We start from the raw sequence: 26,626 nt of genomic DNA, 5'->3' as shown, positions 1-26,626 counted from the left end.
GATATGAAAGCCACCTTCCTGGACCTGTGTGCAGAGCTCACCTCAACATTGCAGCGCAAGGACACCAAAATGAGAGCTGCCCCCTCGGTGGAGAAGCGTGTGGCAATTGCTGTGTGTAAGCTGGCTACTCCAGACTGCTACTGGTCGGTCGCAAATCAGTTTGGAGTAAGGAGATCCATCACCGGGGTTGCGTTAATGCAAGCGTGCAGGGCCATTAATCGCGTACTACTACGAAGGACACTGACTCTTGGCAATGTGCATGAAATGGTAGATGGCTTTGCAGCAATGGGATTCCCTAACTGCGGCAGGGCGATAGATGGCATGCATATCCTAATTTTGGCCTCGGACCATCTTGTGACAGAGTACATCAATAGAAAGGGGTACTTCTATATGGTATTGCAGGCATTTGTGGATCTCCGTGGCTGTTTCACTATCAACACGGGGTGGTCCGGGAAGGTGCATGACACAGAAACTCTGGACTTTACAGAAAGCTGCAAGCAGGGACTTTCTTTCCAGACAAGAAGATTCAAATTGGGGATGTTGAAATGCCCATAGTGATCCTGGGAGACCCAGTGTACCCCTTACTCCCGTGGCTCATGAAACCTTACGTGGGAAACCTGGACAGCAGCAAGGAGCACTTCAACGTTAGGCTGAGCAGGTGCAGAATGACCGTAGAATATGCTTTGGCAGATTAAAAGCACACTGTGGCTGTTTTTATGGCAGGTTAGACCTAAACGAGGAAAATATTCCCATGGTCATAGCAGCCTGCTGTGCACTCCATAATATTTGTGAGGCGAAGGGTTAAATGTTTCCCCTGGGGTGGAGCGTGGAGGTGGATCGCCTGGCAGCTGATTTTGAGGAGCCAGATACTAGGGCTATTAGAGGACTACAATGGGGGGGCAGTTCGAATCAGGGAGGCTTTGAGGCACCATTTTGACAGTGAGATCCAGTAATGTTTCATTACAGCGCTCTGCCATGCTTTGTTAACTTGCTGCCTTTCATTAAAATTTTGATGATTCCTGACTCTGATTTGTTCTCAGCAAATGATCACATTGCCACTGTGTATTAATTCCAGCAGCAACCACAATGTTTAGGAGACAAAGAATGATTATCTTTCACAGAGTATTTTTTATTAAATACCAATTAACAACATACACAGAAGGCTTGGTGGGAAGGGAGATAACAATGAAGGGCAGTGTAGGTGCCTGTATAAGTGGTCTGTTTTTCAGAAGTGTTTAACACCAATAGCTCCCTGGGAAATCAAAGGAATCTGTGGTTGCTCAGCGTTTCTAAGAATCAGGCCACTTATATATAGGTGCCTACATTTTAGGTACCAAGTGTGAGAGTCTTTCCCAAAGTGCTTTAATCTGTCCAGTATTGGGATAAATAAAGCCTAAATAAGTGTTTCCATTGTAGATAGTAGTGGTTCTGAAGTGGGCTATATGATCCAGTGTTAACTCTCATAAACCTCTGAGATATTTACAAAAAGGAAACAAAAGAAAGCAAGTTCCTATACTAGTTAAATTTAAAATAATGAAGTGAAATAAAGTGAATGAATGAATAAATAAAGTAAAGATATAGTGAATTGAAGATAAAATTCTGTTCATATTAATCTGCTTGGTCTTTTTGTTACGCTCAAGATGAGTGTTTAATGTCTTAGGGGGGTGTCTTCACTGCAATGTTAGATTGAGCTCCTAACCCAACTCCCATCCACATACACAAATCTCTAGCTCAAGTTAAGTGGTGCTTTAAGTTTGAGCTAGTTAACCATAAGTGGAGGGATGATTGGAGCTCAAATGCTGCTAAAGCTCTAGGAAGTAATGCAGTGGTGATACAACACTGATTATAACTCATCAGCTGTTAATCTAATCATTCTGTATAGTTTGAGTGGTGTTTTGCAGTGTGGTCACTCAAACTAGCTTGAATGGAGTAACCCAAGTATACTAATTGGAGCTAACTGTTGCAGGGAAGATAAGCCCTGTATCCTGCACTTGCAGGAGTATGGCCTTTTTGGTCCGGGGAAGGTTTGCCATCAGTACTGCTGATTCCCATTGCCAACCTGCATACCACAGACATTCTGTTCAGAGAAATTCTGCCCTTCCTAGATAGAACTGAAGGAGGAATTTTAGCTTATGTGAATTTCCTGGCTCGTTTCCGATCAATACCAGGAGAGGTTCTTTTTTATAACTGGCAGATCCGATAAGTATTACATAGATAAGGTGTCTGTAGTGCTAGATTGAAACAGCTCGGGTATTTGGCCTCCTTTTTAATTCTTCCTTTTCCCTTCATGGAATTTGGTGTGTTTAGTGACTAATCACATTAAATGAGTTATTCACATGTCAGCTGCATACAAGTTGCCTTTACAGTAACATTGTTTACATACTAATATCTGAAAACGGGGGCTATCAATAGTGTTTGAGAAGCAAGATGTGTGACCGGAAATGAGCAATCTGAACTGAGCTGTCACCTCACAAATGAGACAAACTGAAAATGATGGGGCTAAAGTTACTATCTTTTATGCTGCACATTTAAAACTGTTAGCCAGCTGAACAAGGAGTCAGTTTCAAAATATGGAGATCTGTTGATTGGGTGTGGAACTGCTTGTCCCTACCTGTCACTTGTAATTTGGTTTAACAGTGGGTCAGCAGGCTGTCCCCCAGCTTATTGGTTTAGTCTAACATGAAGATTTTATGCAGGAGTGCTCCTACTGTGCCTCTGTGAGGACAGCAGTGGTGACTTGCTAGGAGCCCAAGGATATCGATCTCATTAAAACAAAGTAGATTCGCAGCTACCCTCATCTCTTCAACGCAGGGTGTATGGCCTGCAGACACATACTGATTCTCATATGCAGTGTAGTCCATCTTAATCTGAACACGTGGGCCGCAACTTGCATGCTGAAGATGGGGATGGCTGTGATCTGCATTTGGCCAGTGGGATGCACTTTGGCTGTCCTTGTGTTGTAGATGGTAAAACTGATGGTGAAATAACTAAGCAAGTGCACTTGTATTACTTGTTTCTTGAATATGTAACTTCTGCCTCATCCATTTATTGCTCATCCCAGTGAGCATCTATGGCTCAGGGTGCAGTTTGTGGCCATTTTGGGGGGGGGAAAAAGGAATGTAAACTATGTGCAATCTCTACCAGCTCCATGAGTGTCCTACAGTGATGGTGGTGTAGTGTCAGTTTTCATTTGCATTCTGGTTATGTTTAATTAATAATGTAGGAATATTCTTTTCTTGACTTAATTTCACTAGATTTGATTAACTGCTCATCAGATGGGCCTTAATTGATAATTTATCAGCCAAAATTTATTGAACAGGGAGATGTCTTGCATCTGTCTTAAATATGAAGACATAGATGTACCACAGCATAGTTGCTCGGGCTGAGGTTTCAGCACAAGGTGATTTTTTTTTTTTTTTTTTTTTACTTCCTTTGTGTCTGTGAGGCTGTTGATTGTCTGTTGTTTCTCTCTCCTCTGTTTGTTTGCTCTGGAGATGTTTTTGGCTATCACTTTTGCAAACTGCTATGAAGGATGGATTTAGTACACCGGAATTGATGTCATACTTTTGATTTTCTTGGGACAGTGTAGAGAACTTGGAGATACTATAGGGACCACCATTTTTTTTTTTAAACGAGCCTTTTCTGCTTTTAAATGTGGTACCATCAACTTAAATAATAATTCTTTCCAAATGTTTTGCCTACTGTAGTTACAATAATTTCAGTTGTTACTTGTAAGTGCAATAATAGAAAATGTTTCATTTGGCAGCCTTCTATGTATATCGTTCGTTTAACTGTATCAGTCCTTTCCCCTTGTTTGTGTGGGGTGCTCACAGAGCAACAGGGGAGAGTGTTTACAAAAGAGGAAAATGGGATTGTGAAACCACAAAAATTGGCAGGAAAGTTTGGGGCTGGGTGCAAGTGCAGCACTCTTTAACGTGCTTAGCAAAAATGACTAGATTTTGAGTTGATGGTACCAGAGGATAGGTACCTGTGAAACTTACCTTTTTTTTTTTTTTTTTTTTTTTGGTTAATTTGTAGGGGTACCGGAAGATACTTCAGTGATGATAGACCCACAAGAGTGAAAATTATGAATGAAAAGCATTAACATCCCCCTCCTGACCCTGATCTCTAATAGACTTCCTGTAGCCCTTGGAAGAGAGGGTCAGGAGAGAAGGCTTGAAGGTCACCATGAAGCTAAAGCAGCGAGTGGTACTGCTGGCCATCCTCCTTGTCATCTTCATTTTCACAAAAGTTTTCCTCATTGACAACTTGGACACTTCAGCTGCCAACCGGGAGGACCAGCGGGCCTTTCACCGCATGATGGCAAGCTTGCGTGTGGAGCTAGACCCCCGACTTGATCATACGCTGCAGTCCCCCTGGGAGATTGCCGCCCAGTGGGTGGTACCACGGGAAGTGTATCCCGAGGAGACGCCGGAGCTAGGGGCTGTTATGCATGCCATGGCTACCAAGAAAATTATAAAAGCTGATGTGGGCTACAAAGGGACCCAGCTGAAAGCTTTGCTGATACTTGAAGGGGGACAGAAAGTGGTCTTCAAACCTAAGAGGTAAATATATATCCATCAGTGACTGGATAAAAAACCCTGTTTGAGTTTTTTCCTCCCTGTTGATTCATTAATTTATAAACTGATATATGTCCATATTGCATATGATGCAGTCTAGTATACAGAAGGTGGAGTGGAGCCATGCTGGTGATTTGGTAATATTCAGCTTGTCTGCCAGGCTAGTTGTCGTGATCTGGGTGCCTTATGGGAGTGAGTCATGGGGGGTCAAGAAATGGAAATTGATGGTCATCTTCAAACTAGGCCTAGAAGGTTGTGGTGCTACCAGTGGAATGTAATATTTTATGTTCTTCCTTGTATTTGTCAATATGGAAATTGCATTTCTGCCTTGATTGAACGTTCCACCATAAAGCTTATTATGTATGCTTGTGTATGCCTGTAATGCTTTCTAAACTAACTTTCCTTGAGGAAAAGGTGGACTGCTGGAATTTTCAGTACCATTTCTCTAATGGCGACTTGCACACCTGATTTGGAGTTGTATCATTGGACTGCACTATTTTGAAACAGTATGAACTTTTTGCACTGAAGTGGTGGTGATACAGCTTGCACAGGATACTGCATGCATCTTGTAAATACCGTGTCTTGTTACTGTATTTCTGTAGTGCTTTTTCTATAACTGAATGCCATAAAGAAGTACACAAAGCCTTAAGTTACATTCCAGTAGTAGAAGCCTTTTGGCTAAGATCAAGTGTAGTATCTGTGTGCAGGCAGGCAAAATGTACACATCAAGGACATGTACAACCAGGAATGTTTTTAGGAATGCCAGACAATTTGTGGTGGTGTGCAATGCATGTGAGAAAAGAGGGGATGCAGAGGGGAATTTTTGGCAAGGATGTAGGAGTTTATCCCTGCCTCTCTTTCATAGGATTCTGGAAGTTTTTAAGCAATTGCCCACACTCGGCTCCACAGCAGGTAGTCAGGTTCCCTATTTACCATCTTTCTGATTGAATCTGGTAGGTCTGGAGAGTTAGCAGACTGAGTGGGCAGTCAAAAAAGTAGAGCCCTGTGCAGATACGAAATCTATATCTGTGGATATAAATTGGTATCCACGGAGCTGCAGGGCTCTACCGGGAACTGCAGCAGTGAAAGCAGCAGTCTGGTAGGCTGTTGTTCCCAGGAGCAGCTGGGGTGGGTACCATGCTCCCCAGCAGCTGTCCCTGGTCATACTAGTGCAGTGGGCAGGGCTGGGGGTGGTACAACCATGCTGGAGGAGCTGCTGGCATGGGGTGCTGGCTCCTGGGAATGTTATGAACCATTAGGAAAGGGATAGATGATAAGACTGAAAAAATCTTAATGCCACTATATAAATCCATGGTATACCCCATCTTGAATATTGCATGCAGTTCTGGTCACCCCATCTGAAAAAATGTATATGAATATTGGTAAAGGTACAAAGAAGGGCTACAAAACTAATTAGGGGTATGGAACAGTTTCCATATGATTAAAAAGACTGGGACTGTTCAGCTTGAAAAAGAGACAGCTAAGGGAAGATATGACAGAAGTCTATAAAATCATGAATGGTATGGAGAAAATGAATAAGGAAGTGTTATTTATCCCTTCACGTAACACAAGAACCAGGGGTCACCCAATGAAATTAATAGGTAGCAGGTTTAAGACAAACATAAGGAAGTACTACTTCATATAAGGCACAGTCAACCTTTGGAACTTGTTGCCAGGGGATGTTGTGAAGGCCAAAACTGTAACTTGGTTAAAAAAAGAATTAATAAATTCATGGAGGTTAGGTCCATCAATGGCTACTAGCCAAGATGATCAGGGACACAGCCCTGGGTGTCCTAAGCCTCTAACTGCCAGAAGCTGGGACTGTATGAGAGGGGATGGATCACTCGATAATTGCCCTGTTCTGTTCTTTCCCTCTGAAGCATCTGACGTTGGCCACAGTCAGGAGACAGGGTACTGGGCTAGATAGACCATTGGTCTGAAGTAGTATGGCCATTCTTATGTTCTAAAGCAAAGATTTGACTGGACCTCTCCTCAGGGTCATAAGTAGGGCTCTGTGTTTGTCACGGATTCCATGACTTCCTGCGACTTCCACGACTTCTGCAACCGCCAGAGTGGCTGACCCCAGGGCTGCCTGAGCAGCTGGCTCTGGGGATTGCTGTAGTGGCTGTGCAGCCAGCCACACTAGTCGCTGCTGGAGCGGCCTCGGGACCAGCCGCACCAGCTGCTACTCTGGCGGCCCCTGGCAGCTGGCTCTGGGGACCGCCTGAGCAGCAGTCCCTGGGGCAGTGGGAGCAGCTGCAGCTTGGCAGTGGTCCCGGGGTGGCTGGAGCAGCGGATGACCCCAGGGCTCCCCCCACAGTGGCAGCTGGAGCAGCTGCTGGCCCCCTGGGACTCCCCCCGCAGCCGCTGGTGCTGCGGACTCCCCCTCTGAGAGCGTCTCCCCCCCCCCCCCCCCCCGACTCAATCGGGTATTTATGGTATACATAATGGACAGGTCATGGGTCGTGATTTTTTGTTTCTTGCCCGTGACCCGTCCATGACTTTTACTAAAAATACCCATGATTAAATAGTAGCCTTAGTCATAAACTAGCCTCTCAACCAAAAGGTGGATCAGGATTAAAGCACACTAGCAGATATTGTGGCAGACATGCACTGCTGCTGTACCTGTTCTGGGTAGTCCCTAGGGCTATTAATTGTCTAACTTGCACTAACTAGCTGCAGATTTTAAGAATTATTAGATCATCTAGTATATCACATGCCATAAAATTTCACTCTGTTACCCCCATATTCATAGATTCATAGATTCTAGGACTGGAAGGGACCTCGAGAGGTCATCGAGTCCAGTCCCCCTGCCCGCATGGCAGGACCAAATACTGTCTAGACCATCCCTGATAGACATTTATCTAACCTACTCTTAAATATCTCCAGAGATGGAGATTCCACAACCTCCCTAGGCAATTTATTCCAGTGTTTAACCACCCTGACAGTTAGGAACTTTTTCCTAATGTCCAACCTAGACTTCTCTTGCTGCAGTTTAAGCCCATTGCTTCTTGTTCTATCCTCAGAGGCTAAGGTGAACAAGTTTTCTCCCTCCTCCTTATGACACCCTTTTAGATACCTGAAAACTGCTATCATGTCCCCTCTCAGTCTTCTCTTTTCCAAACTAAACAAACCCAATTCTTTCAGCCTTCCTTCATAGGTCATGTTCTCAAGACCTTTAATCATTCTTGTTGCTCTTCTCTGGACCCTTTCCAATTTCTCCACATCTTTCTTGAAATGCGGTGCCCAGAACTGGACACAATACTCCAGCTGAGGCCTAACCAGAGCAGAGTAGAGCGGAAGAATGACTTCTCGTGTCTTGCTCACAACACACCTGTTAATACATCCCAGAATCATGTTTGCTTTTTTTGCAACAGCATCACACTGTTGACTCATATTTAGCTTGTGGTCCACTATAACCCCTAGATCCCTTTCTGCCGTACTCCTTCCTAGATACTGATCTCAGTAACTTGTGTTTGACTAAAGTATATCTTACAGAAAGACATCCAGTCTTGATCTGAAGACATCAGGAGATGGAGAATCCACCATTCTCCTTGGTAGTTTGTTACATTGGTTAATCACCTTCAAATTAGAAGGCACTTTTTTTTCTCTTTTTAAAGTGAATTTGTCTGGCTTCAGCTTCCAGCCATTGATTTTTGTTATGTCTCTTTCTGTTAGATTAAAGAGCCTGTTAATTCCTGGTATTTTTGCCCTAGGAAGATACTTATTCACTGTAATCAAGTCACCTCTCAGTCTGTTATTGACCCCGTTTATACATGCAAGGATTGCACTAGCACTGTTTGTCACATCATCACACTAGGAGCTGATGTTGAGTTTTGTCCACTATGACTACTAAATCCTTTTCAGAGTCAGTGCTTTCTAGGATAGTCTTCTATAGGTATGGCTTGTATTTTTTGCTCTGAGGTGTATGACCTTGCGTTTTGGTTGTATTAAAACTCATTTTGTTTGACTGGTCCTAGCTTACCAGGTGACTCAGATCAATGCGTGACTACCCTGTTCTCACTATGTACCTCTCTGCTAATCTTTACACTCTTTAATCTCACTAAACTCAGTCCTCCTCTCCCACAAGAAATCATTTTAGAGGTGACCCAGAGCCAATTTCACTTCAATGATTCTTGCTTGTGTGACTCTTAACTTTACTGAGGAGAATCCCCCATAAATCATTTTGTTTTTCCATCATTCATTGCATTTACAGATATGCCAGAGACTACGTAGTAGAAGGAGAGCCATATGCTGGATATGACAGACACAATGCGGAGGTGGCAGCCTTTCACTTGGACAGGTATGGAACTATGGGGTTAACTATTTAATTATTCTCTTGTTTTTGTTTTGGTTTTTTTGCACCAGTTCACTTCAGAGAGGGTGCCTGAGACATCAGTTTCCAACCTGCTCATTGAGTAGAACAAAAAACGTTATAAAACGTCATGACATGATAGAGTCCAATGAGCAAGGTTTCTGCGAAAGGAAATAGTATCACCCTAACTTATTAGAATGCTTTGCACATGTCAACAAAGTAATGGATAAAAAAGAACAAGATGGGCACAGTTTACGTAGACTTTCAAAGGGTTTTAATTAGGTTCCTCACGAGAGACTGCTAAAGAAACTAAGTAGTCATGGGGTGAGAGGTAAAGTATTATCATGGATCAAAAACTGACCAAGAGACAGTGAGTCAAATAGTCAATTTTCATCTTGTCAAAAAGTGAAGAATGAGGGTGCCTTAAAGTTCTGTACTAGGTCTTGTGTTTAGTATATTTGTCGGTGATCTGGGAAGCGGGGTGAGCAGTGAGAAAGCAATTTTTTTTTTTCCAGATGATATAGTGTTATTTAGGTTAGTCAAGTCTACAGAGGGCTGTGAAGCACATCAGAGGGACCTAACCAAGGTTGGTGAGTGGGTAACATGATGACAAATGAAGTATATTGATGGTAAACGCAGAGTAATTCACACTGGAGGGAAAAAATCAACTACTCATATACCTTAGAAGGGTCTAAATTAATGATCAATTTGGGAAAGGGGTCTGGGAATCATTGTGGACAGCTCAATGTGAAGACCTCAGCTCAATGTGCAGCTGCTGTCAAAAAATCAAATAAGATGTTAGGATACATAAGGAGTGGAAAATCAGTGGTGCAGCTTCATCTAGAATACTGCTTGAGGTATTGGTCACTCCATTTCAAAAAGGCTATTACATAATTAGAAGGGGTTTTAGAAAAGGGTATAGAAAATAATTGGGGGAATGAAAAAAAAACTCTCATATGAAGAAAAAGTGAAAATGTTGGAATCTCTTACTTTAGAAAGGAGGTGGTGAATAAGAGGGGACATGATAAAAGTATACAAAATAATGAATGATCTAGAGAAGGTGAATTGGAACGTTCTGTTCTGTCTCATAACACAAGAACAAAGGGAGATTAAATTAAATTGAAAGAGGGCAAATTCAAAACTGATAAAAGGAAATATATTTTCACAAAACATGCAATTCAGCTGTGGAATTCATTGCCAGACGATATCATTGAGGTCAAAAACTGAGCAAGATTCAGAAAGGGATTTGGTCACATAGTTAATACTACAATAGCTTTTAGAAGAGATATTAAGCCAATTAGGAACTGGGTGGTTTCTTGCACCTTTTTCTGACTTGTCTGGTGCTGGACTCTGTTAGAGACAGGATACTGGACGTTCGACCATAGGTCTGATCTAGCATGACAGTTGCTGTGTTGAATTGTACAAAGCAAAACGTATTCAGACTATTTTTGCTCTGAACTTTATGCCAGTTTTCTTTCATATTTCACAATCAGGGAGGCAAAGTAGGGTCTATTTTCCTGCATAGGGCACTGTGGTATCCTTTCTCAGCCACACTTTTTCCTACAATAGGATTATATTGGACTAAATTGAGTAAAGTTTCTGTTTCTATAAGGGATACTGCCCCAATGCCATTGGGTTCTTGTTTCTCTAGGGCTGTCCAGTGAGAGATTGGATTTTCCTACTTTTTCTCGTAATTTACAACCTCTTCAGGACTTGTGTGGCAGCTGCCTACTTTCAGTTAAGAAGGTCTGATCAGAGTTTTTTCAGAGCCGAAAATTGTTGCTCCTAGATCTGTGGGAGGGGTCTCTGTGGAGCATGAGTTTGACACCTGGGGTGGATCTGGACCACTTGTACTATTTTTTTCTGGCATCCACGACAACTTCAAATTGCGCAAATTGCAAGCTTTATTTTTTTTTATTTTTTTTAAGTATGTTTCTTGTGGTTATGTTGCAAAGATGACCTCTTGAATATGATTCCATGTAGTGCTGTCTTATACCTAAGCAATGGTTCTGGTGAGGTGTGAACTGACATCTTTCCCATTCATCACAATAGGGTGCTAATATTTAACTCTGATGCTGACACTTCAAAGGATACCTATTTTAAATAGTCTTAATTCTGTGCCCCTTCGCATATGGCTATCACATTTGCTCATACAAATTAGATAATTGCACACATCCAAATCTGTTGGACTCTTTTACTCTCCTGTATATCTCAGGCGTGATTTGTTAAGACAAACATTCTTCTTTGCCTATTTTGAATAACACTTTGCACTTCTTTTGAGCTTTCTGTCTGAGGCTCTAAAAGCAATTTACAAATGTTAAAGAACTAACCTTCATAGTACCTCTGTGAGATAAGTATTTCCATTTTACAGAGGGGACAACTGAGGCATAAAGGTTAAGGGTGGGTCTTTCAAACGTGCCTAAGTGATACTTGTGCTCCAAACTCACTTCGGCACTTTTGAAAATCCCACCCTAAACACCCAAGTTGCCTGTGGTCACACAGTAAGTCTAACAGACACAGGAACAGAACTCACTGACAGACTTGTGCTTAACTGCTAAACTATCTTTCCCACCTCTCTCATGTTTCTAAATGTCTTTGTGTTTTCCAAAGACACCCAGTTCTCTCAAACCAGCTTGTCTGCTCTCAAGTTTAACTGAATTGGAGTTTAAATTACAACGGAGTTTATCAGGTGGTTTCTGGGAATTAGTATAAATTATCTTTCCATGTGGCCAGCCCAAGGCCCTGTGGTGTTTGCTTTGAGCTGCTACATGAGAGACAATATATTTTGTGATATGAGGTCTCATTTCCGGGGTTGAGTTCTGTGAAGACACTGTATTTGGCCCTTGAAGAAAAGGTGCATCTCATGCTGCTCTGCAGTGACCACTCAGACCAATATAGGAGCATTGCTGATGGGCTGTAAAGGGAGTCTCGTACATCCAGCCCTCCTTAGCCAAAGGAAAGTCTTGAAAGAAGATAGAAGGTACAAATGGTGAAGGGTTAATTTCCAATGGGGTGCCAAGTTTAGCACCTGCTATAAGGCAACCATCTTTGAATTTGCTCAGTGGCTTGGAGATCTGATGTGGTTTTTAGATTTGAAACTGCTATTCCTGTTAAAATGCTCATACTTTGTCACCCCTCTTCCCTCCCCGAAACAGAATTCTGGGTTTCCGGCGAGCTCCACTGGTGATTGGCAGGTTTGTGAATCTGCGTACAGAGATCAAACCCGTTGCAACAGAGCAGCTGCTGAGTACATTCCTGATGCTGGGTAAGTGGGTTCTAGGTATCGTGCAGCCCATTGAAAATAAGCATGTTTATTTAAAAAAAAAAAAAAAGAGCAGTGGGAAACTGACATAACTGTAGAACAGTTAACTACTATATAGGAACCTGATAAACTGCTTCCAGCCCTTTGGAGGGATTTTAACGCTGGTATAACCTTGTTTGGTGGGGAAAGGGGGGTGGGATTATTTTTCAACAAAAAATACTTTGGTTTGCCTGTAATTTTTGTACGTTCCCTTTTGCAGATATTTGTTTGAATAAGTATTTTCTTCCTAATGTCAAAAGCAGTCAGAAGAATTTAGAAATAGACCTGAATTGAAAACATGGAATTATATTTTACTCTGAGTAAACTGAATGGACGGTTGGAATGATGTGGCTTGCTAATATACAAGATGGTGATGGATGATGATGTTTGTGTAGCACCAACAGTGTGCCTGGCATAGCAACATGGTTATAGAACGGGATAAGATGTTCATAACTAGATGTCCTAGAACAGTTCCATACATTTAATTTATAGTAGTAATGTTGATGGGGTATTTTCTGGGAGTTAATGACTCAAGAGCAGAGTCCTGCCAGCTGGTCATTATGCCTCAGAAAATGCCCTGTGCTACAACCATTAGTACTTCAGTCAGATTATAAAGTATCATATTTCTTTGTCAGAAAACATATTTAGACAACTGTTCATTAACAATGTATTGTTTTTATGTATGTATGATAGGCAGGGCTGGTAGCACTTATTATTAAGGTTGTCAGACACTTCCAGTTATAAGACTATATTTTCAGTTGTTTATAACTCTGCCAAACTTTAACTGTTCAGGCTGAAATATACCATGCCAGGTCTCTGCCTCATGCTGAGGTTGTGTGTGTTTTTGTAATTTCAGTCAAAATGGTTCAGCTGTTTCAGAAAATGAGGCTAATGAAAAATTGTTGTTTCGCCTATGTTCAAAAATTCAGGCAACTTTTTTTTTTTTTTTTAAGGGGGGGAGCTCTTGTGCCCCCATTCTGTGGAATAGGGACTTGAAATTTAGAAACATGGTGGCCTTTGTGTCAGGGATGTGCCTTTTGCTACCCCTATGAAATCTGACTAAGTTTGGCCAAGTTATTATCCTTTTAAAAATGTGAAGATTCCATCCCCACTAGGCAGGCTGCAGCCAGGGTCTAAAGGAGGACTCTCTCTCTCTCTCTAGTTGCAGCTGTTGTCTTTGCTGTGGTTGGGAGTGTTACGTGGAGCATGGAGCCAGTGTCTCTTTTGCTGTCAGTGCTCCCTTTGCTGATGCCAAAGCAGCATGGAGGGGGAATCTGTCTGATTTGAAAGCAAAGGGGACAAGAGCCAAACCTACGGTGATGGGGTGCAGAGGACAAGGTGGTAGGGTGACTGGAGGTTGGGAGAAAAGAAGCAGATTAAATGAGGAGCTGAGAGGGGAAACTGGGAATGAGGAGCCAGAAGGTGCAGAGGAACTAGGGCTGGCTGGGCAAGAGACTGGGACTTGGAGATGGGGGTGAAACAGATTGGAAGGATGTAGCAGCAGGGGTCAAGGTGAGGGGGTAGGGAGGGATAGGCAGAAGAATCTTTGCCTATTAGAACACACTTCTCTCCAAAGCCTGGAATGGAACATAAGATTCCTGAGTCTCATCATTTCTCTGCTGTCAGAAGCAGTGAAATCCTCTGGCAGTGTCCCATCCACCGCCCCGCCCAGAACTAGTCCACATAGAGGATGACAACCTACTATTGCTATCAGCTACTCCATTTGCTTGAATGGCAGAGGTCTTTGCAATAGAGTTTTAAAGGATCCAATCCTGCAGATGACCCAAGTAGGTGTCAGAATGGTAGAATTTCCCCCCCCACCCCATTTGCGCTTTTTTTTTTTTTTTTTTTAAACCTAGGATATAACACAAAAACTTAATATAATTAAGATTGCAAAGCTAAGCGCTCAGAAGTTAGGAAATGCCAGAATTAAGTTTGCCTGTGCGACCTTAATTTGACCCCTTTGTGCATGATCAAATACTATTTTTTCCCACTAGACCCCTCTCTCATTCACTGCACTGGATGTTAGTGCTCACTTAATGAGCAACTAATTCAGTATTTTGTTTCCTCTTCGTTGTTCAATGTCATAGTCACAGAATTTAAGGCCAGAAAGGGCGTCCAGATCATATAGTCTGGCCTCCTGTATATCACAGGCCACCAGCCCCCTCCTGCTAAATCCAACAACCGAAATTAAGTCAGGCTATTATGTGCTACAAGCAGAGACTAGGAAGGACAGAGATGAACCAGTGCCTGAGTCCTTTGTAAAGGCATGGACAAGTTTAAAGGAGGTATACCCAGATAATCCTGGCAAGTGACCCGTGCCCACACGCTGCAGGGGAAGGCAAATTACCCCCCAGAATCACTGCCAATGCGACCTGGAGGAAGATTCCTTCCCAACCCCACATATGCAGTCCATTAGACCTGAGCATGTGAGCACAAGAAATTTTTGAATTTCCTAATGTCTGAGTGCTTGACTTTGCAAACTTAATAATGTTCTTCTAATGTAGTTTTGTGTGTGTGTGTTTTCCCTTGTCTATTCAGTGGATCCTTTTAAAGTGAGCTTTTCATCTTGTCAAAGATGAATAATTTCCTGTTGGTTATCTCTCCATTTGGAACTTCTTTCCAAAAGAAAAAGAGAAGTTTTGGTTTCCTCTTGAGGGAAGGAAGAGGAAGGCGAAATGAAGTGAACTGTTGAAAGGACTTTTGTGGAAATCTCTCTAAAGGTCCTTCAGGCTGCTTCTCTCTTTTGTTTGGGCTTCCATAGAGTTACTGCTGTTCTTGTGATATGTTTTTTTTGTTTTTGAAGGTAATAGTACCTGTTTCTATGGGAAGTGCTACTATTGTCGAGAAACAGAACCAGCTTGTGCTGATGGAGATACCATGGAGGGGTCAGTCACGCTATGGCTGCCTGATGTCTGGCCTCTTCAGAAGCACCGGCATCCTTGGGGAAGGACTTACCGTGAAGGCAAATTGGCCAGGTATAAGAACCCGATAGGCCTACTGCAGCAGTTCAGAGTACACCAATCTTTGCATGCTTAGCCGTGTCTTGGGCTGTTTAAAGATTCTCAAGATCCAAAGGAACTTTCAGCCAGTTTTCTTGAACCAGAACTACTAGTGAAGGCCTCTGATGGGACAAGCATTAATTTGAGGGGGAGGGAAAAAATCCTGTGGACATCCAGGAATGCTAAGTGTCATTTTTCCCCCACTTTTTCCCTGGAAAATAACTTGCCACACAAGTCAGTGAGCGATTCAGCCATACCTGAGTTGACTGTGGAATCTCAGCTGCTTACCTCTCACTGTTGAGGCTTTCTTTTATACTGTGCCCCTATTTGGCTCAACAGAATCCTGTGACACTGAGTTAGTAGTCTTTTTGCCTAATTTCATGGGTTTTTATTGGTTCTATTTTTGTGGGGTTTTTTGTTGTGGACCTATGTCAAAAGCTTTCATACCAAAGTAATTTCGGTGTGTTTGAGGGAGATTCTGTGGAGCTTGGAAGAGATGAAGTTCTCTCCTATTTTTTTTTTTTTTTAAAGATCAAATTTTTGTGTATTTTGTGCAAAGTATATCTCACCTTAAATAGTTTAGAACTGAAAAGTTGTTTGTTTGTATACTAGCAACATGTAGGGATCTGGACCCATGTCCAAAGAGCACTGTTAGACGGAGACCAGTGTGGGCCTGAAAGTTATAAGACAGACACGGTATCTCAAAAACTCATTAGGTTAGAAACACTTTGCCAGGACTAGCCCAAATGATTTCAAGCTCAGTAAACTTTTCCAAGCATTGATCCAGGACAAGTGACCAGAAAAACATTTTCAGCCCCTGAAATCTTGTTTGCTGAACTAGATTTTTGGTTTAGCTATTTCCATCAGTTTCTAACTAGCTAGCTATTCACAGAAAGAATCTGAACTTTTGTGTGTGTGTGGAACTCCTTGCCAGAGGTGGTTGTGAAGGCCAAGACTATAACAGGGTTCAAAGAAGAACTAGATACATTCATGGAGGGATAGGTCCATCGATGGCTATTAGCCAGGATGGGCAGGGATGGTGTCCCTAGTCTCTGTTTGCCAGAAGCTGGGAATGGATGACAGGGGATGGATCACTTGATGATGTATTTGTGGAAAAGAGAACAGGAAACATTTTGCTTCTGTTAAGAAGTTGTTTCTCAACATTTATGCTATGTTTTACCATGTTGGAGTGAGATCTAGAGCTTGTCTGCATGGTGGGGTAATGCACACTATAAGGGCATGATTTTAAAGCACACTAAGGTGTTATGCATTAATTGTAACCCTGTTGGTGTGCATTATAAGTTCCCATGTGTGCTCTAGCATAGTACTGTTTCAAACACCATTATGTTAAAGCACACCAGCAGGGTCTATGTGGACTATAAATGCACAACACTTTAGTGCACTTCAGAAATCACACTTCCATAAAGTGCCTTACCCCACTGTGTAGACAAGCTCCAGGTCTAATCTGACAATCCTTATGTTATAAAATACTTTGTTCTTGCCCATGCAGATAGGATCAAATAACATTGCTCTTTTGTCATGTACTTAACTATATTGCTGCTTTCACTCTTTGGAAACCTGTCTTCAGGATTAGGGGAAGAAATATGCGTATGTTCCGTATGACATGTAATGTCCTTTCTGCTGCTCCTAATTATGGAAGATATTTGTGTAGGAGTTTTTCTTCTCAAAGCTGCTGCTTCTGCTCTGTCTTGAATAATCCTGTTTAACATTATTCATTTAGTGCCATTAGTGTACATAGCTTTCTACAACCATGTACTAGATAAGATCCCTGACCTTCGGAGTCACAATTAAACTCTTCAATAGAATACAAATTATCAGAAGTAAATGTAGGAGCAGATGGTGCTGGAGAAAGATCAGTGTGGTAACTTGATTGACAAATGGTGAATAGAAAGGGGAATGTAGCATGGTGCAGGGGAAAGGGAAAGCTGTTCCAAGTGGAGTAAGAGCTGTCATAAAAAATATGAATTAGAGACTGCGAGGAGGAGGCAGGGGAGCATTTAGGAGAGTGGTATGAGTAACACATAGTGTGCCTGGGGCATAGGAAGAAATATAAGATGAGATGTCGGAGCGATGTACAGAATATTGAGGGTGAAGACGTGGAGTTTGGGCTTGATGCAGGAAGAAAAGGAGGAAGCCAGTGAAAGGATTTGAGGACTGTCAGAGCAATAAGAGGAGAAGACTTTGGCCCACAGTATTTTGGATAGAGGATAGGTGAGATACAGGGAGGCCAGCGTAGAACTTATTCCTGTCCTCTGGAGACAGCATTGGTAATGGTTATAGCAGCTAAATTCTATTTCTGCCTCTGCTGCTGACTCACTCTGACTTTGGGCAGGTCAGTTAACCTCTCCGTTTTGTAAAATGGGAATACAAACCCCCTTAGGGGTTTTCAGTCTTAGTTAATGTTTTGTGAAGAATTTTGAGATCCATGGATGGAAGGTGCTGTATAAGTTGTACTTATTACTAGTAAAGATGGCAGATGGGTAGGGCATAAATCAGGGTGTTAGCAGATTGTGCGGAGAGGAAGAATGGATTTGAGAAAGAGGAAGAAACGACAAGACTTAGCAAGAGCCTGGCTGTGGAGAGGTGGACATAACGCCCATGTTGCAAGGCTTGGTAACTAGGAAAAGAATGGAGTTGTTAACTGTGATAATGAAGGGGGAAGAAAAGCTTTGGGAGGAAAGCCACTTTGTCCCTTTTGCCACTTTGAGGTTGAAACAGTGGCAGGATGTTGAGGATGGAGTAGTGCGGGTAGACACTGGAGATAAATTTTCGTTGTGAAATCAGCATGAAACTGCTGGGGTGGGCAACAATTCTCAAAATGTTATCCATGGAGCACTTCCTGGTGGTCTAAAGATTGAAATACTTTGAGAAGTAAGCTCTGTGGGTTTGGGTATTGGGAATGGAGCTGTTCCATAAGAGATTTCTGTAGAGTGGTCTGCAGAATGAAAGGGTTTGAGGACCCCAGACAGAGAGAATGAGTATATAGAAAGGAGAGAAGACAGAGAATCCTGAAACAGAGCCCTGCAGCAGGACTGGGATCCCGCAGCACCCACTGCTATAATAGCAGGGGCGGGATTAAAAAAAATCCCACACAGGGCTCTACCCTGAAAGCTTACCAGTGGAGAAGAAAATGGGGTGCTTCCAAACAAAACTCTGAAGGAGCAGTCAGAAGTAGAAGACAAATTGTATCATGGAAATGCGTGCAGGTGAGGTTTTCAGAGTATGAAGGACAATCATTGTGTCAAAGGTGTTACACTCCCAGACCAGGGACCATTTTAAAACTGGATTTTATTAAACTTAGTGTCCAAAAACACACACACACCTTACACGACCCCATTTCAGCTCAGTCTTTTCATAGCACACCAAAATTCTGCTGCTGCGACCAGAACTATCCCCTTTGAGCCCCCTCAGCAGACCTTCAGTTCTTAAAGGGAGAGGGCACAGTAACTCTAACCCTGATATTTCCTTCTGTGTGCTATAAAGGAGAATGAGTAGACAGAGAAGGCCTTTAGACTTGGCCAGGCAGGGGTCACTGCTAATTTTGCTTGGGTCATTTTCAGTAGAGAGAGAAGTTGGATTGGATGGAGGAAAATAAATTGAGACAGTAGGAATAGTGTACTGAAAAATACAATTTTTTATTTTTACAGTGCAAATATTTGTAATAAAAATAATAAAGTGAGTACTGTACACTTTGTATTCTGTGTTGTAATTGAAAATATATTTGAAAATGTAGAAAAACATCCAAAATATTTAATGAATTTCAATTAATATTCTATTGTTTAACAGTGCGATTAAAATGGCAATTAATCGTGATTAATTTTTTTGAGTTAATTGCATGAATTAAGTGCGATTAATTGACAGCCCTAAAAAAATCCACTTTTTAAACACCACTCTCTTTGATAAGTGAGTAAAAAGACAACTATAAACAAAACTTGAAAGGTCAGCTGTTATGTTTGTCTAAAACTGTTGCAAAGTGCTCAAGTCTCTTCTTAGGGGCGCCTGGGGGTTGCAGTAGATTGCCATCTTGGTTGACATTGCTTTGATTCCCCTTGTCTGCCTGCAGGTGGGAGTATGACGAGAGCTACTGCGATGCTGTGAAGAAGACCTCACCTTATGACTCAGGCCCCCGCCTCCTTGATATCATTGACACCGCCGTCTTTGATTATTTGATTGGGAATGCTGACCGACATCACTATGAAAGCTTCCAGGATGATGAAGGAGCCAGTATGCTCATCCTCCTGGACAATGCCAAAAGGTAGGAAGCATATTAGTGCTGGCGGCCACTTGGTGATGAGAAAGGCGGCACGCAGTTATCCATTCCCCCACTCTGCCTTTCCCATAGTTAGCCATTGCAATAGCTCAAGCTAAAATTCTGTCAATATTCCTTATGGCAAATCCTTTCAAATAATATAATAATAGAGAGGAGGAGGAGAAGAAGAAGGGAAAAAAAAAAAACTTTTTGTAGTGGTAATCACCACTACAAAAATTTTTTCTTTTTTTCCTTTTTTCCCCTTCTTCTTCTTCTCCTTCTCTCTCTCTCTCTTTCTCTCTCCTGCTGGTAATAGCTCACCTTAACTGATCACTCTCATTATAGTGTGTATGGTAACACCCATTGTTTCATGTTCTGTGTGTGTGTATGTGTATATATCTATATCTGTATATCTTCCTACTGTATTTTCCACTGCATGCATCCAGTGAAGTAGGTTTTAGCCCACGAAAACTGATGCTCAAATAAATTTGTTAGTCTCTAAGGTGCTACAAGTATTCCTGTTCTTTTTACTATATGTGAAAGAAAGCATAGAGTCAAAAATAGTAAAAATCATAAATGAATCAAACAGTACCATAGACTCTTCATGAATTGAAATTCCATGCTTGAATTATAAGAGTAAAACAGTAGGAATATACTGCCAACCACCTGACCAGGATGGTGATTGTGAAATGCTCAGAGAGATTAGAGAGGCTATAAAAAATAGACAATTCAGTAATAATGGTTTATTTCAACTATCCCTATACTGACTGGGTACATATTACTTCAGGATGGGATGCAGAGATAAAGTTTCTAGATGCCATTAATGACTGCTTCTTGGAGCAGTTAGTCCTGGAACCCACCAGGGAAGAGGCAATGCTTGAGGTGAATATAGCTGAATCGCTTGGTAATAGCAACTGAAATGTAATTAAATTCAACATCCTTGTGAGGGTGGGGCGGGAGGAAATACCAAAGAAACCCACCACAGTAGCATTTAACTTCAAAAAGGGGAACTCCACAAAAAATGACGAAGCTAGTTAAACAGATTTTAATACAAACAGTCACGAGTTAAATGCCTGCAAACTGTGTGAAAACGTTTTAAAAACACCATAGTAAGAGTACCAAAAAAAGCCACCATGGCTAAACAGAGTAAAAGAGGTGGTTAGGCTCCTAGCTCACGTAGACATACTTGTGCTATCTCTCATCTGAGCTAGTAGTGTAGCTGAGGTAGCATGGGCAGCTGCAGTGGTGGCATGGGACTAGCTGTGCTAAGTACAAAACAGCCTGAATTCCATATGTATGTACTTGGCGTGGCTAGCCTGTGCGGCTGCTGCCTGTGCTACCTTGGCTACACAACTATTTTTAGTGCGCTAGCTCAGGGGAGAGCTAGGACAAGTATGTCTGTGTGGGCTGGGAATCACACTCCTAGCTTGTAGTATAGGTATAGGCTTAGTGTAGACAGTTTTAACACCTTTAAAATTGTATTAGGGGGTTATGTAACCAAAGCTTCCCTTCTATTTTAAAGGTGTGAAACTCTACATTTGGGGTTTGTCTTACTAGGATTAAAAGGTGGTTGTTGTTTTGTTTTTGTTTTTTAAGTGGTAGCTGGAAGGGACTTGTTAAGGCTGATTCCCCACTCTGGCACTTCGAGTGCAGAAGGTGGGGTCATGCAAGGACTCTAAAAATTAATACAGGCCACTCCAGGCTTGTATTAAACTTCCAAGGTTACAACTTTTTTCTGACCTTGGATTGGTAAACGCTGCCACCACCCAAATGCAAAACCCCTTTGCGAACCCAGGAAGGCACACTTGGGAATTCCTTCCTGTGGGGTACCCTCAAGCCCTTTCAAACCCAATCCAACTCCTCCCCCCCCGTCCCCCTCCACACCGCTCTGAGGAAGAGCTGAGAAAGAGGGAGGTGGGGGAGGAAATCAGCTGTTTCCACCAGCTAATTAAACAACATACACAAACCTCTTAAGAGACACACCTTCAATTCTGTTCTTAAAAAAAGGTAAATTTTATTAATAAAAAAAAAATCATCTGGGAACGTAGGCATTTGCTAGATTAAAAAAAAAAAACTTCAAGGGTTAAGCATCAAGAATAACTTTCTTGAGGTCTAGCTTAAAGGTTACAAGCAAAACAAAAGCATCTGGGGTTAGCACAGAGGAGTCCACAAGCCATAAAGAAATAAAAAGAGATAAACCTAATCGCGTCTTCCTAGACATTTCCTGATCTACTTACATATCTGGGGTTTCAAATGAGTAGTTTCTAGGTATGATACTGATGATTTTTTTTATACCTGGCCCCAAGCTTCTTACAGCATAGTTGCAGCCCTGTCTACCTCTCCTTGGAGAACAAACAGACAGACAAAAGGGGAGTCTTGTTTCAATTTTAAAAAGTTGTAGCCTTCCCATTGGCTCTTTTGGCCAGGTGCCCACTCACTTCTTTTTACCTATGCATAGCAGTGAGACTTTTTAACCCTTTACAGGTAGAGCAATTCGAGAACAGCTACTAAGAGGGATTTTATAGCTACTTGCTGGCTGGCTGTTCATAAAAGGGAGCTCCCCCCCTTCATTTATCACAGGACTATTGGGTGAAAACACTGGTTTATTTCAAAAAGGTGAGACCATAGGTGACCCAGCTTGAGGGATAAGTCACAAGGTGAATGGAGACAACTAAAGGATAAAACTGTGCAGCACCGCTCTTAGCCCCAGTGAGGTGCTCCGACTGGTGAATCACTTTGCTACACTATGATCTTAGTACGTTAGATAACACTGGTTAAAAATACTTCCTAACTTAGTGAAGACTTAACCTTGGGGTTGAGTTACCAACGAACTACCATGATTGGTAGCTAACTTGATTTTAAAGCACCTTTTTTGTCATCTAGACAGACCCTTAGAGGGCTTGAAAATACCATTTCCTTCTTGTTACTCTTGGCCTTTCTTCCCTTTTAAGTATTGGGTTCTCCTGCTCCTTTCTCTTATTGTGAGTATTTCTAATCTGTCTGAAATAAACATGGCTCAGTTTAATTTTCATTGCTGTTTATGCATCAGCCCCTTCAATGACTCCTTCCATGATGCCAGCAGGGATGTATTCCTCTTTAGGAATATTAGTTAATTGCTGCTGCTCTCAGATGTCTTTTGGTGGATCCTACAAAAATGGTGGCTTTTTAAAATGTCCTGGCATTAGAGTGGGAGAGAGTTACATATTAGTCAATGGATAGCGATGGTGATAGTGATGGGTTATGTCTGTGTTTTCGTTATAACTACCTGTGTTCACATGCTCATACCCTTCTGAAACAATTTCCTCTGGGGGCATCTCAGCCCCAGAAGTGAATTTCTTCTGACATTTTGAGTCAAGTCCCTTCATCTGTCTTTGAGTTACTGAAGTGTGAAAAAATACTCTGATGTTTTAAGGCTTTTTTATGCTTAGCAACTCAGATGAATAAAACAGCTCCAGATTTTGCTCCCTTGTTAAGGAGCAGGCTCTTCGTTAGGCTTGTGAAGAAATTGTTAAATTAAATTTATAAGTGACTGAAAAATAACTTCTGTGCAAGTTTATTTGGCATCTATTTCAATGGAGCCCAAAATATACTATGAAGTCCTTTTGGCAGTTCTCCAGCTGAAAGGGTGATAGTGAGGTTTAGATGGTTAGAATTGATTAGCATTTTATGTCCCTGGCCTTCAGCTCGAGGTTGGCCAACTTGGGGATCTACATGTGTCAGGTGGCTGTTCCTCAATTCATTCCCTGTCCAGGAATGTCAGGGAGCTGATACTCTCATTCTTTGTCTAAACTGATATCCCACTTGTTTTCCCCCTTAGCTCAGCAATGTGGGCTACATCACTAAATTTCTTCACAGCTTGTTTTTAAAGTGCCTTGAGGTGGCTTGGCAGGGTAAAGAACTATAAAAACTAAAGCTGCTGCTGCTGTTTGTTGGGTACATTAACAGAAACTGTTGGGAGTTGTATGTCTAATTGGTCATGGGCTGAGAATGTTTTAGCTTCACTGATTTGAGTTGTTGGAGCATGGAATTGTTTGGTTATTGATTTCAAATTCCTTACAGAATCTGCTGAGGTCGGAAAGGGTGCTGAGTGTTCAGCTGGCTCACCTGCTTCTAATTTGTTTTTCAGTTTTGGAAACCCCTCCCTGGATGAGAGAAGCATCCTAGCTCCTCTTTATCAGTGCTGCATGTAAGTAAGTCACAGAGAAGCCATTGAGTTTATTTGTATGCAATTGCCAAATCTAAATCAGGAGCACACTGAAATTCATAGCATTGAAGCCCTCTGACAGCCTGGAGACATGCAGGGTATACACAGAACTCTTTTAGGTCACTGGTTCAAATTTACCTTTGATCAGTAATGACAAGTAACTTCCATCTGCAGCTGTTCAGTGGCTTATATGAAATGAACTGGTCTCTGGCCAGTTCCTGATGGACAGATGTTTGCATCACCATTGGAACTCTCACTGACAGAAGCCAAGGATTGGATAGGCATGGCAACTAAACCACCCTCATTCCTGATGTCCCTTCTGAGGGTTGAGGTACAATGGCAAGGCAGTGTGTGGAAGCTTGCACCGCTGCTACCTGTGCGGTTCTTGCTTTGGGTTATATGGAGGACTTGAGCCTTCAAAACTGCTAGTCATTGTGCTGCGTAGAGGGAAGGGTGTTCTCTGTCTGTGAGGCCTTTTTCTTGTCCCTTGTCTGTGCATGCATCCAGGCAGAGTTCTTCAGGGTATCCCTTGACTCCTTAGAGCAGAGGGCGTTGTCTGGGATTCTCTGTTCACTGTCCCATTCTGAATCCCTCATTTTGTCCCTGTGACCTGCACCCCCATCCTGCTTTTTTCATTTTTTGTCTCCTGCAACCTGTTGATTTCTGGGTTCTGTGGCCCCATGCTTACCTGACGAGGCCAGCCTTTCTTTGCTTTTGTGGGCTCTGCTCTCCTTGTCCAGTTAACAAATAGGCTGTATGTTGCATGAGCACTTAAAAAACCCAAACAAAGGAAATCGGTGCAGTAGTTTGCATGACTGTGCTACATCAGGGCAACGCAAACGGAGAAATGAAAATCACATCACTTTTTAAAATAGGCCAGTCTATTGAGAGTTCCTTGAGCTGCCCCTCGAGGGTTCAGTTTGTCTCCTGTATTCTTCGGAGTCTCTGGAAACCAGGAGCTTTGCAGAGTACGGAAGCTCAGCTCCTCAGATTGCAAGTACAGCCAATACAGCCCCTATATACTACAGCACATTTGACCTACCTTCTTTTGTAACACCTCTGGTTTCTGTAGCACACTAAAGTCTGCAGAAAACTGAAATTTCAACAGGAGCATGAAGTAAGTAAATAGAAACGCTTTTAAAAAATGATTAAAAATTTCCTTAGCTTTCCCTAGTAATTTTTTTAAATGTTTTCTTTTTCTTGTTTTGTGTGGCTCCTTTGGAGTCTGTGTCCTCTGTTTCGAGTTCCTCCAAACACAGTCCTAGAGGAGAGGTTTCCAGAGGCAATTCCCCTTCCATCCTTGCAGAAGATTGAACAGCTCCCTGCTCTTCTGGTCTTCATTCTTACTGAGCCCAGGTGGTCCATGGACAGCTCACACCTCTAGGCAGGGAAGCCTGTAAACAGAATGTTCTATGGTAGCCATGTGAATGTGCTAAAATCTGTTGCAATTGTTTTGACTGCAGAATTCACAGCTTCCCCTGGGGATAGGGAGTACCCTGTAACATGGGTGACACCACCCTCCCCTAACACTCGGTGACAATGATGCACTCCAAAGGGAGCTAGGTGAGTCAGGACATCAGTTGTGGCAAATTGCTACAACATGCAACTTTGATGGGAGGATTCCCAGGAGATTCCCCAGAAGAAAACAGTTCAAATGCGATAGTGTGAAAAGATTAAATGGCAAAGTAGAAAGAACATGGTAGGGAAGGTTAATCATCTGACTCTTTTCTCATCCATGACTAATTGTTGGTTGATGAAGTTCTGACTGGAGTAATGCTGAGTAAAGCATTCTTCAGTTCTGACTGGAGTAAAGCATTGTTTTGGGTTAGCAGTCAGACCTCTCACTCAGTTCCCTTCTCCAGCTCTGTCTGGGAAGCCTTCAGACTGACCTAGCTGCGCTCTTCCTGTCAGGAGCTTTCATGTTGCAATTCTTAGAAGAATTGCAACGTATTAGATCACTTTCCCTTCACCTTCATCTGCTACCAACATTTTAGGTCTGGATTATGTTACAGTTACAATCATATTTGGGAGTGCGGAGAGATACCCAGTTATAATTTGCTCCCATCTATGTAGGCATAATCATGTTGTAACTGGACTCCTCAACGGAGCAGCTATATGGTAGTGCTGATGGGACCTTAGACTGGAAATCCTGTGTGCACTAGTATGATGTGTGCTCATCTTTCTTTTCCAGCATCCGGGTTTCCACCTGGAACAGACTGAACTACCTGAAGAATGGAGTGCTGAAGTCTGCCTTAAAGACTGCCATGTCTCATGACCCCATCTCACCAGTGCTCTCCGACCCTCACTTGGATGCCATGGACCAGCGGCTCCTGAGCATCCTGGCTACAGTGAAACAGTGCACAGACCAGTTTGGTCCAGACATTGTGCTGGTGGAAGACAGGATGACACTCTCCCATTTGTAACTTTCATGGAAAACAGATGGAAACTCCTTTTTTTAAAAACAAATGATAGAAAAACAGCACAATTGGTTCTGAATGGCTATGCCCAGGATGGACTGGAAATGAATGGAAAAGCTCCTGAGCCAGGGAAAAGAGTGGTGGTGGTCTTTATCTTTGGCTGACAGCAGCTAGAGAAGGTGGAGAGTTTGGGAGCCCGTGGACAGCCCTGTAGCCACAGTGGCAGCTTCGCCGTCGTGGTGTGTCCATTGTTGGCAGTGGACGTTGCACTGGGAAAACACAACTGCTGGTGTTAATGAAAAAGAGAGTGGAATTCAAACAGTAATACGTGGGCTGGTTCTAGAGGGGACAATGGAGATGGAACACTACGGTCCCCTCCCCATTCTCTTTCCACAGCCACCCACTCTTAATATGCTCTTATGAGGTTTTAGTCCAATTCAGGGTTGTATATAATCAGCTGTGAGCTGGTTAGGCATTTTACTGCCTCTTTAAAAAAAGAGGAAGTGGTAAATAAATAATTAATAGTGCCCCTTAGTG

General features: G+C 42.4%; 1 protein-coding gene across 1 annotated transcript; it reads left to right on the top strand.

The window, feature by feature from the left end:
- Positions 1–572: 572 nt before the first annotated feature.
- Positions 573–26,189, top strand: FAM20B (FAM20B glycosaminoglycan xylosylkinase). The gene is made up of 8 exons (XM_065409787.1): positions 573–658; positions 4,039–4,565; positions 8,797–8,883; positions 12,051–12,160; positions 15,003–15,174; positions 19,283–19,474; positions 23,595–23,654; positions 25,864–26,189. Exons 2-8 carry the CDS (start codon positions 4,189–4,191, stop codon positions 26,093–26,095), a joined length of 1,230 nt encoding a protein of 409 aa, XP_065265859.1. The 5' UTR covers positions 573–658; positions 4,039–4,188; the 3' UTR covers positions 26,096–26,189.
- The last annotated feature ends 437 nt before the right edge of the window (positions 26,190–26,626 follow it).

Source organism: Emys orbicularis, chromosome 8 (assembly GCF_028017835.1).
Source record: "Emys orbicularis isolate rEmyOrb1 chromosome 8, rEmyOrb1.hap1, whole genome shotgun sequence".
Classification (NCBI taxonomy): domain Eukaryota; kingdom Metazoa; phylum Chordata; order Testudines; family Emydidae; genus Emys; species Emys orbicularis.
Note: the sequence above shows the minus strand (reverse complement) of the source record. Positions and strands in the feature narration are given on the sequence as shown.

Excerpts from the sequence above, each read along its gene's own strand:
- FAM20B (XM_065409787.1), top strand. The coding sequence starts at position 4,189 with ATGAAGCTAAAGCAGCGAGTGGTACTGCTGGCCATCCTCCTTGTCATC. Across the intron at positions 12,161-15,002 it reads GAGTACATTCCTGATGCTGG|GTAATAGTACCTGTTTCTAT; the intron begins GTAAGTGGGTTC and ends TTGTTTTTGAAG. Across the intron at positions 15,175-19,282 it reads CGTGAAGGCAAATTGGCCAG|GTGGGAGTATGACGAGAGCT; the intron begins GTATAAGAACCC and ends GTCTGCCTGCAG.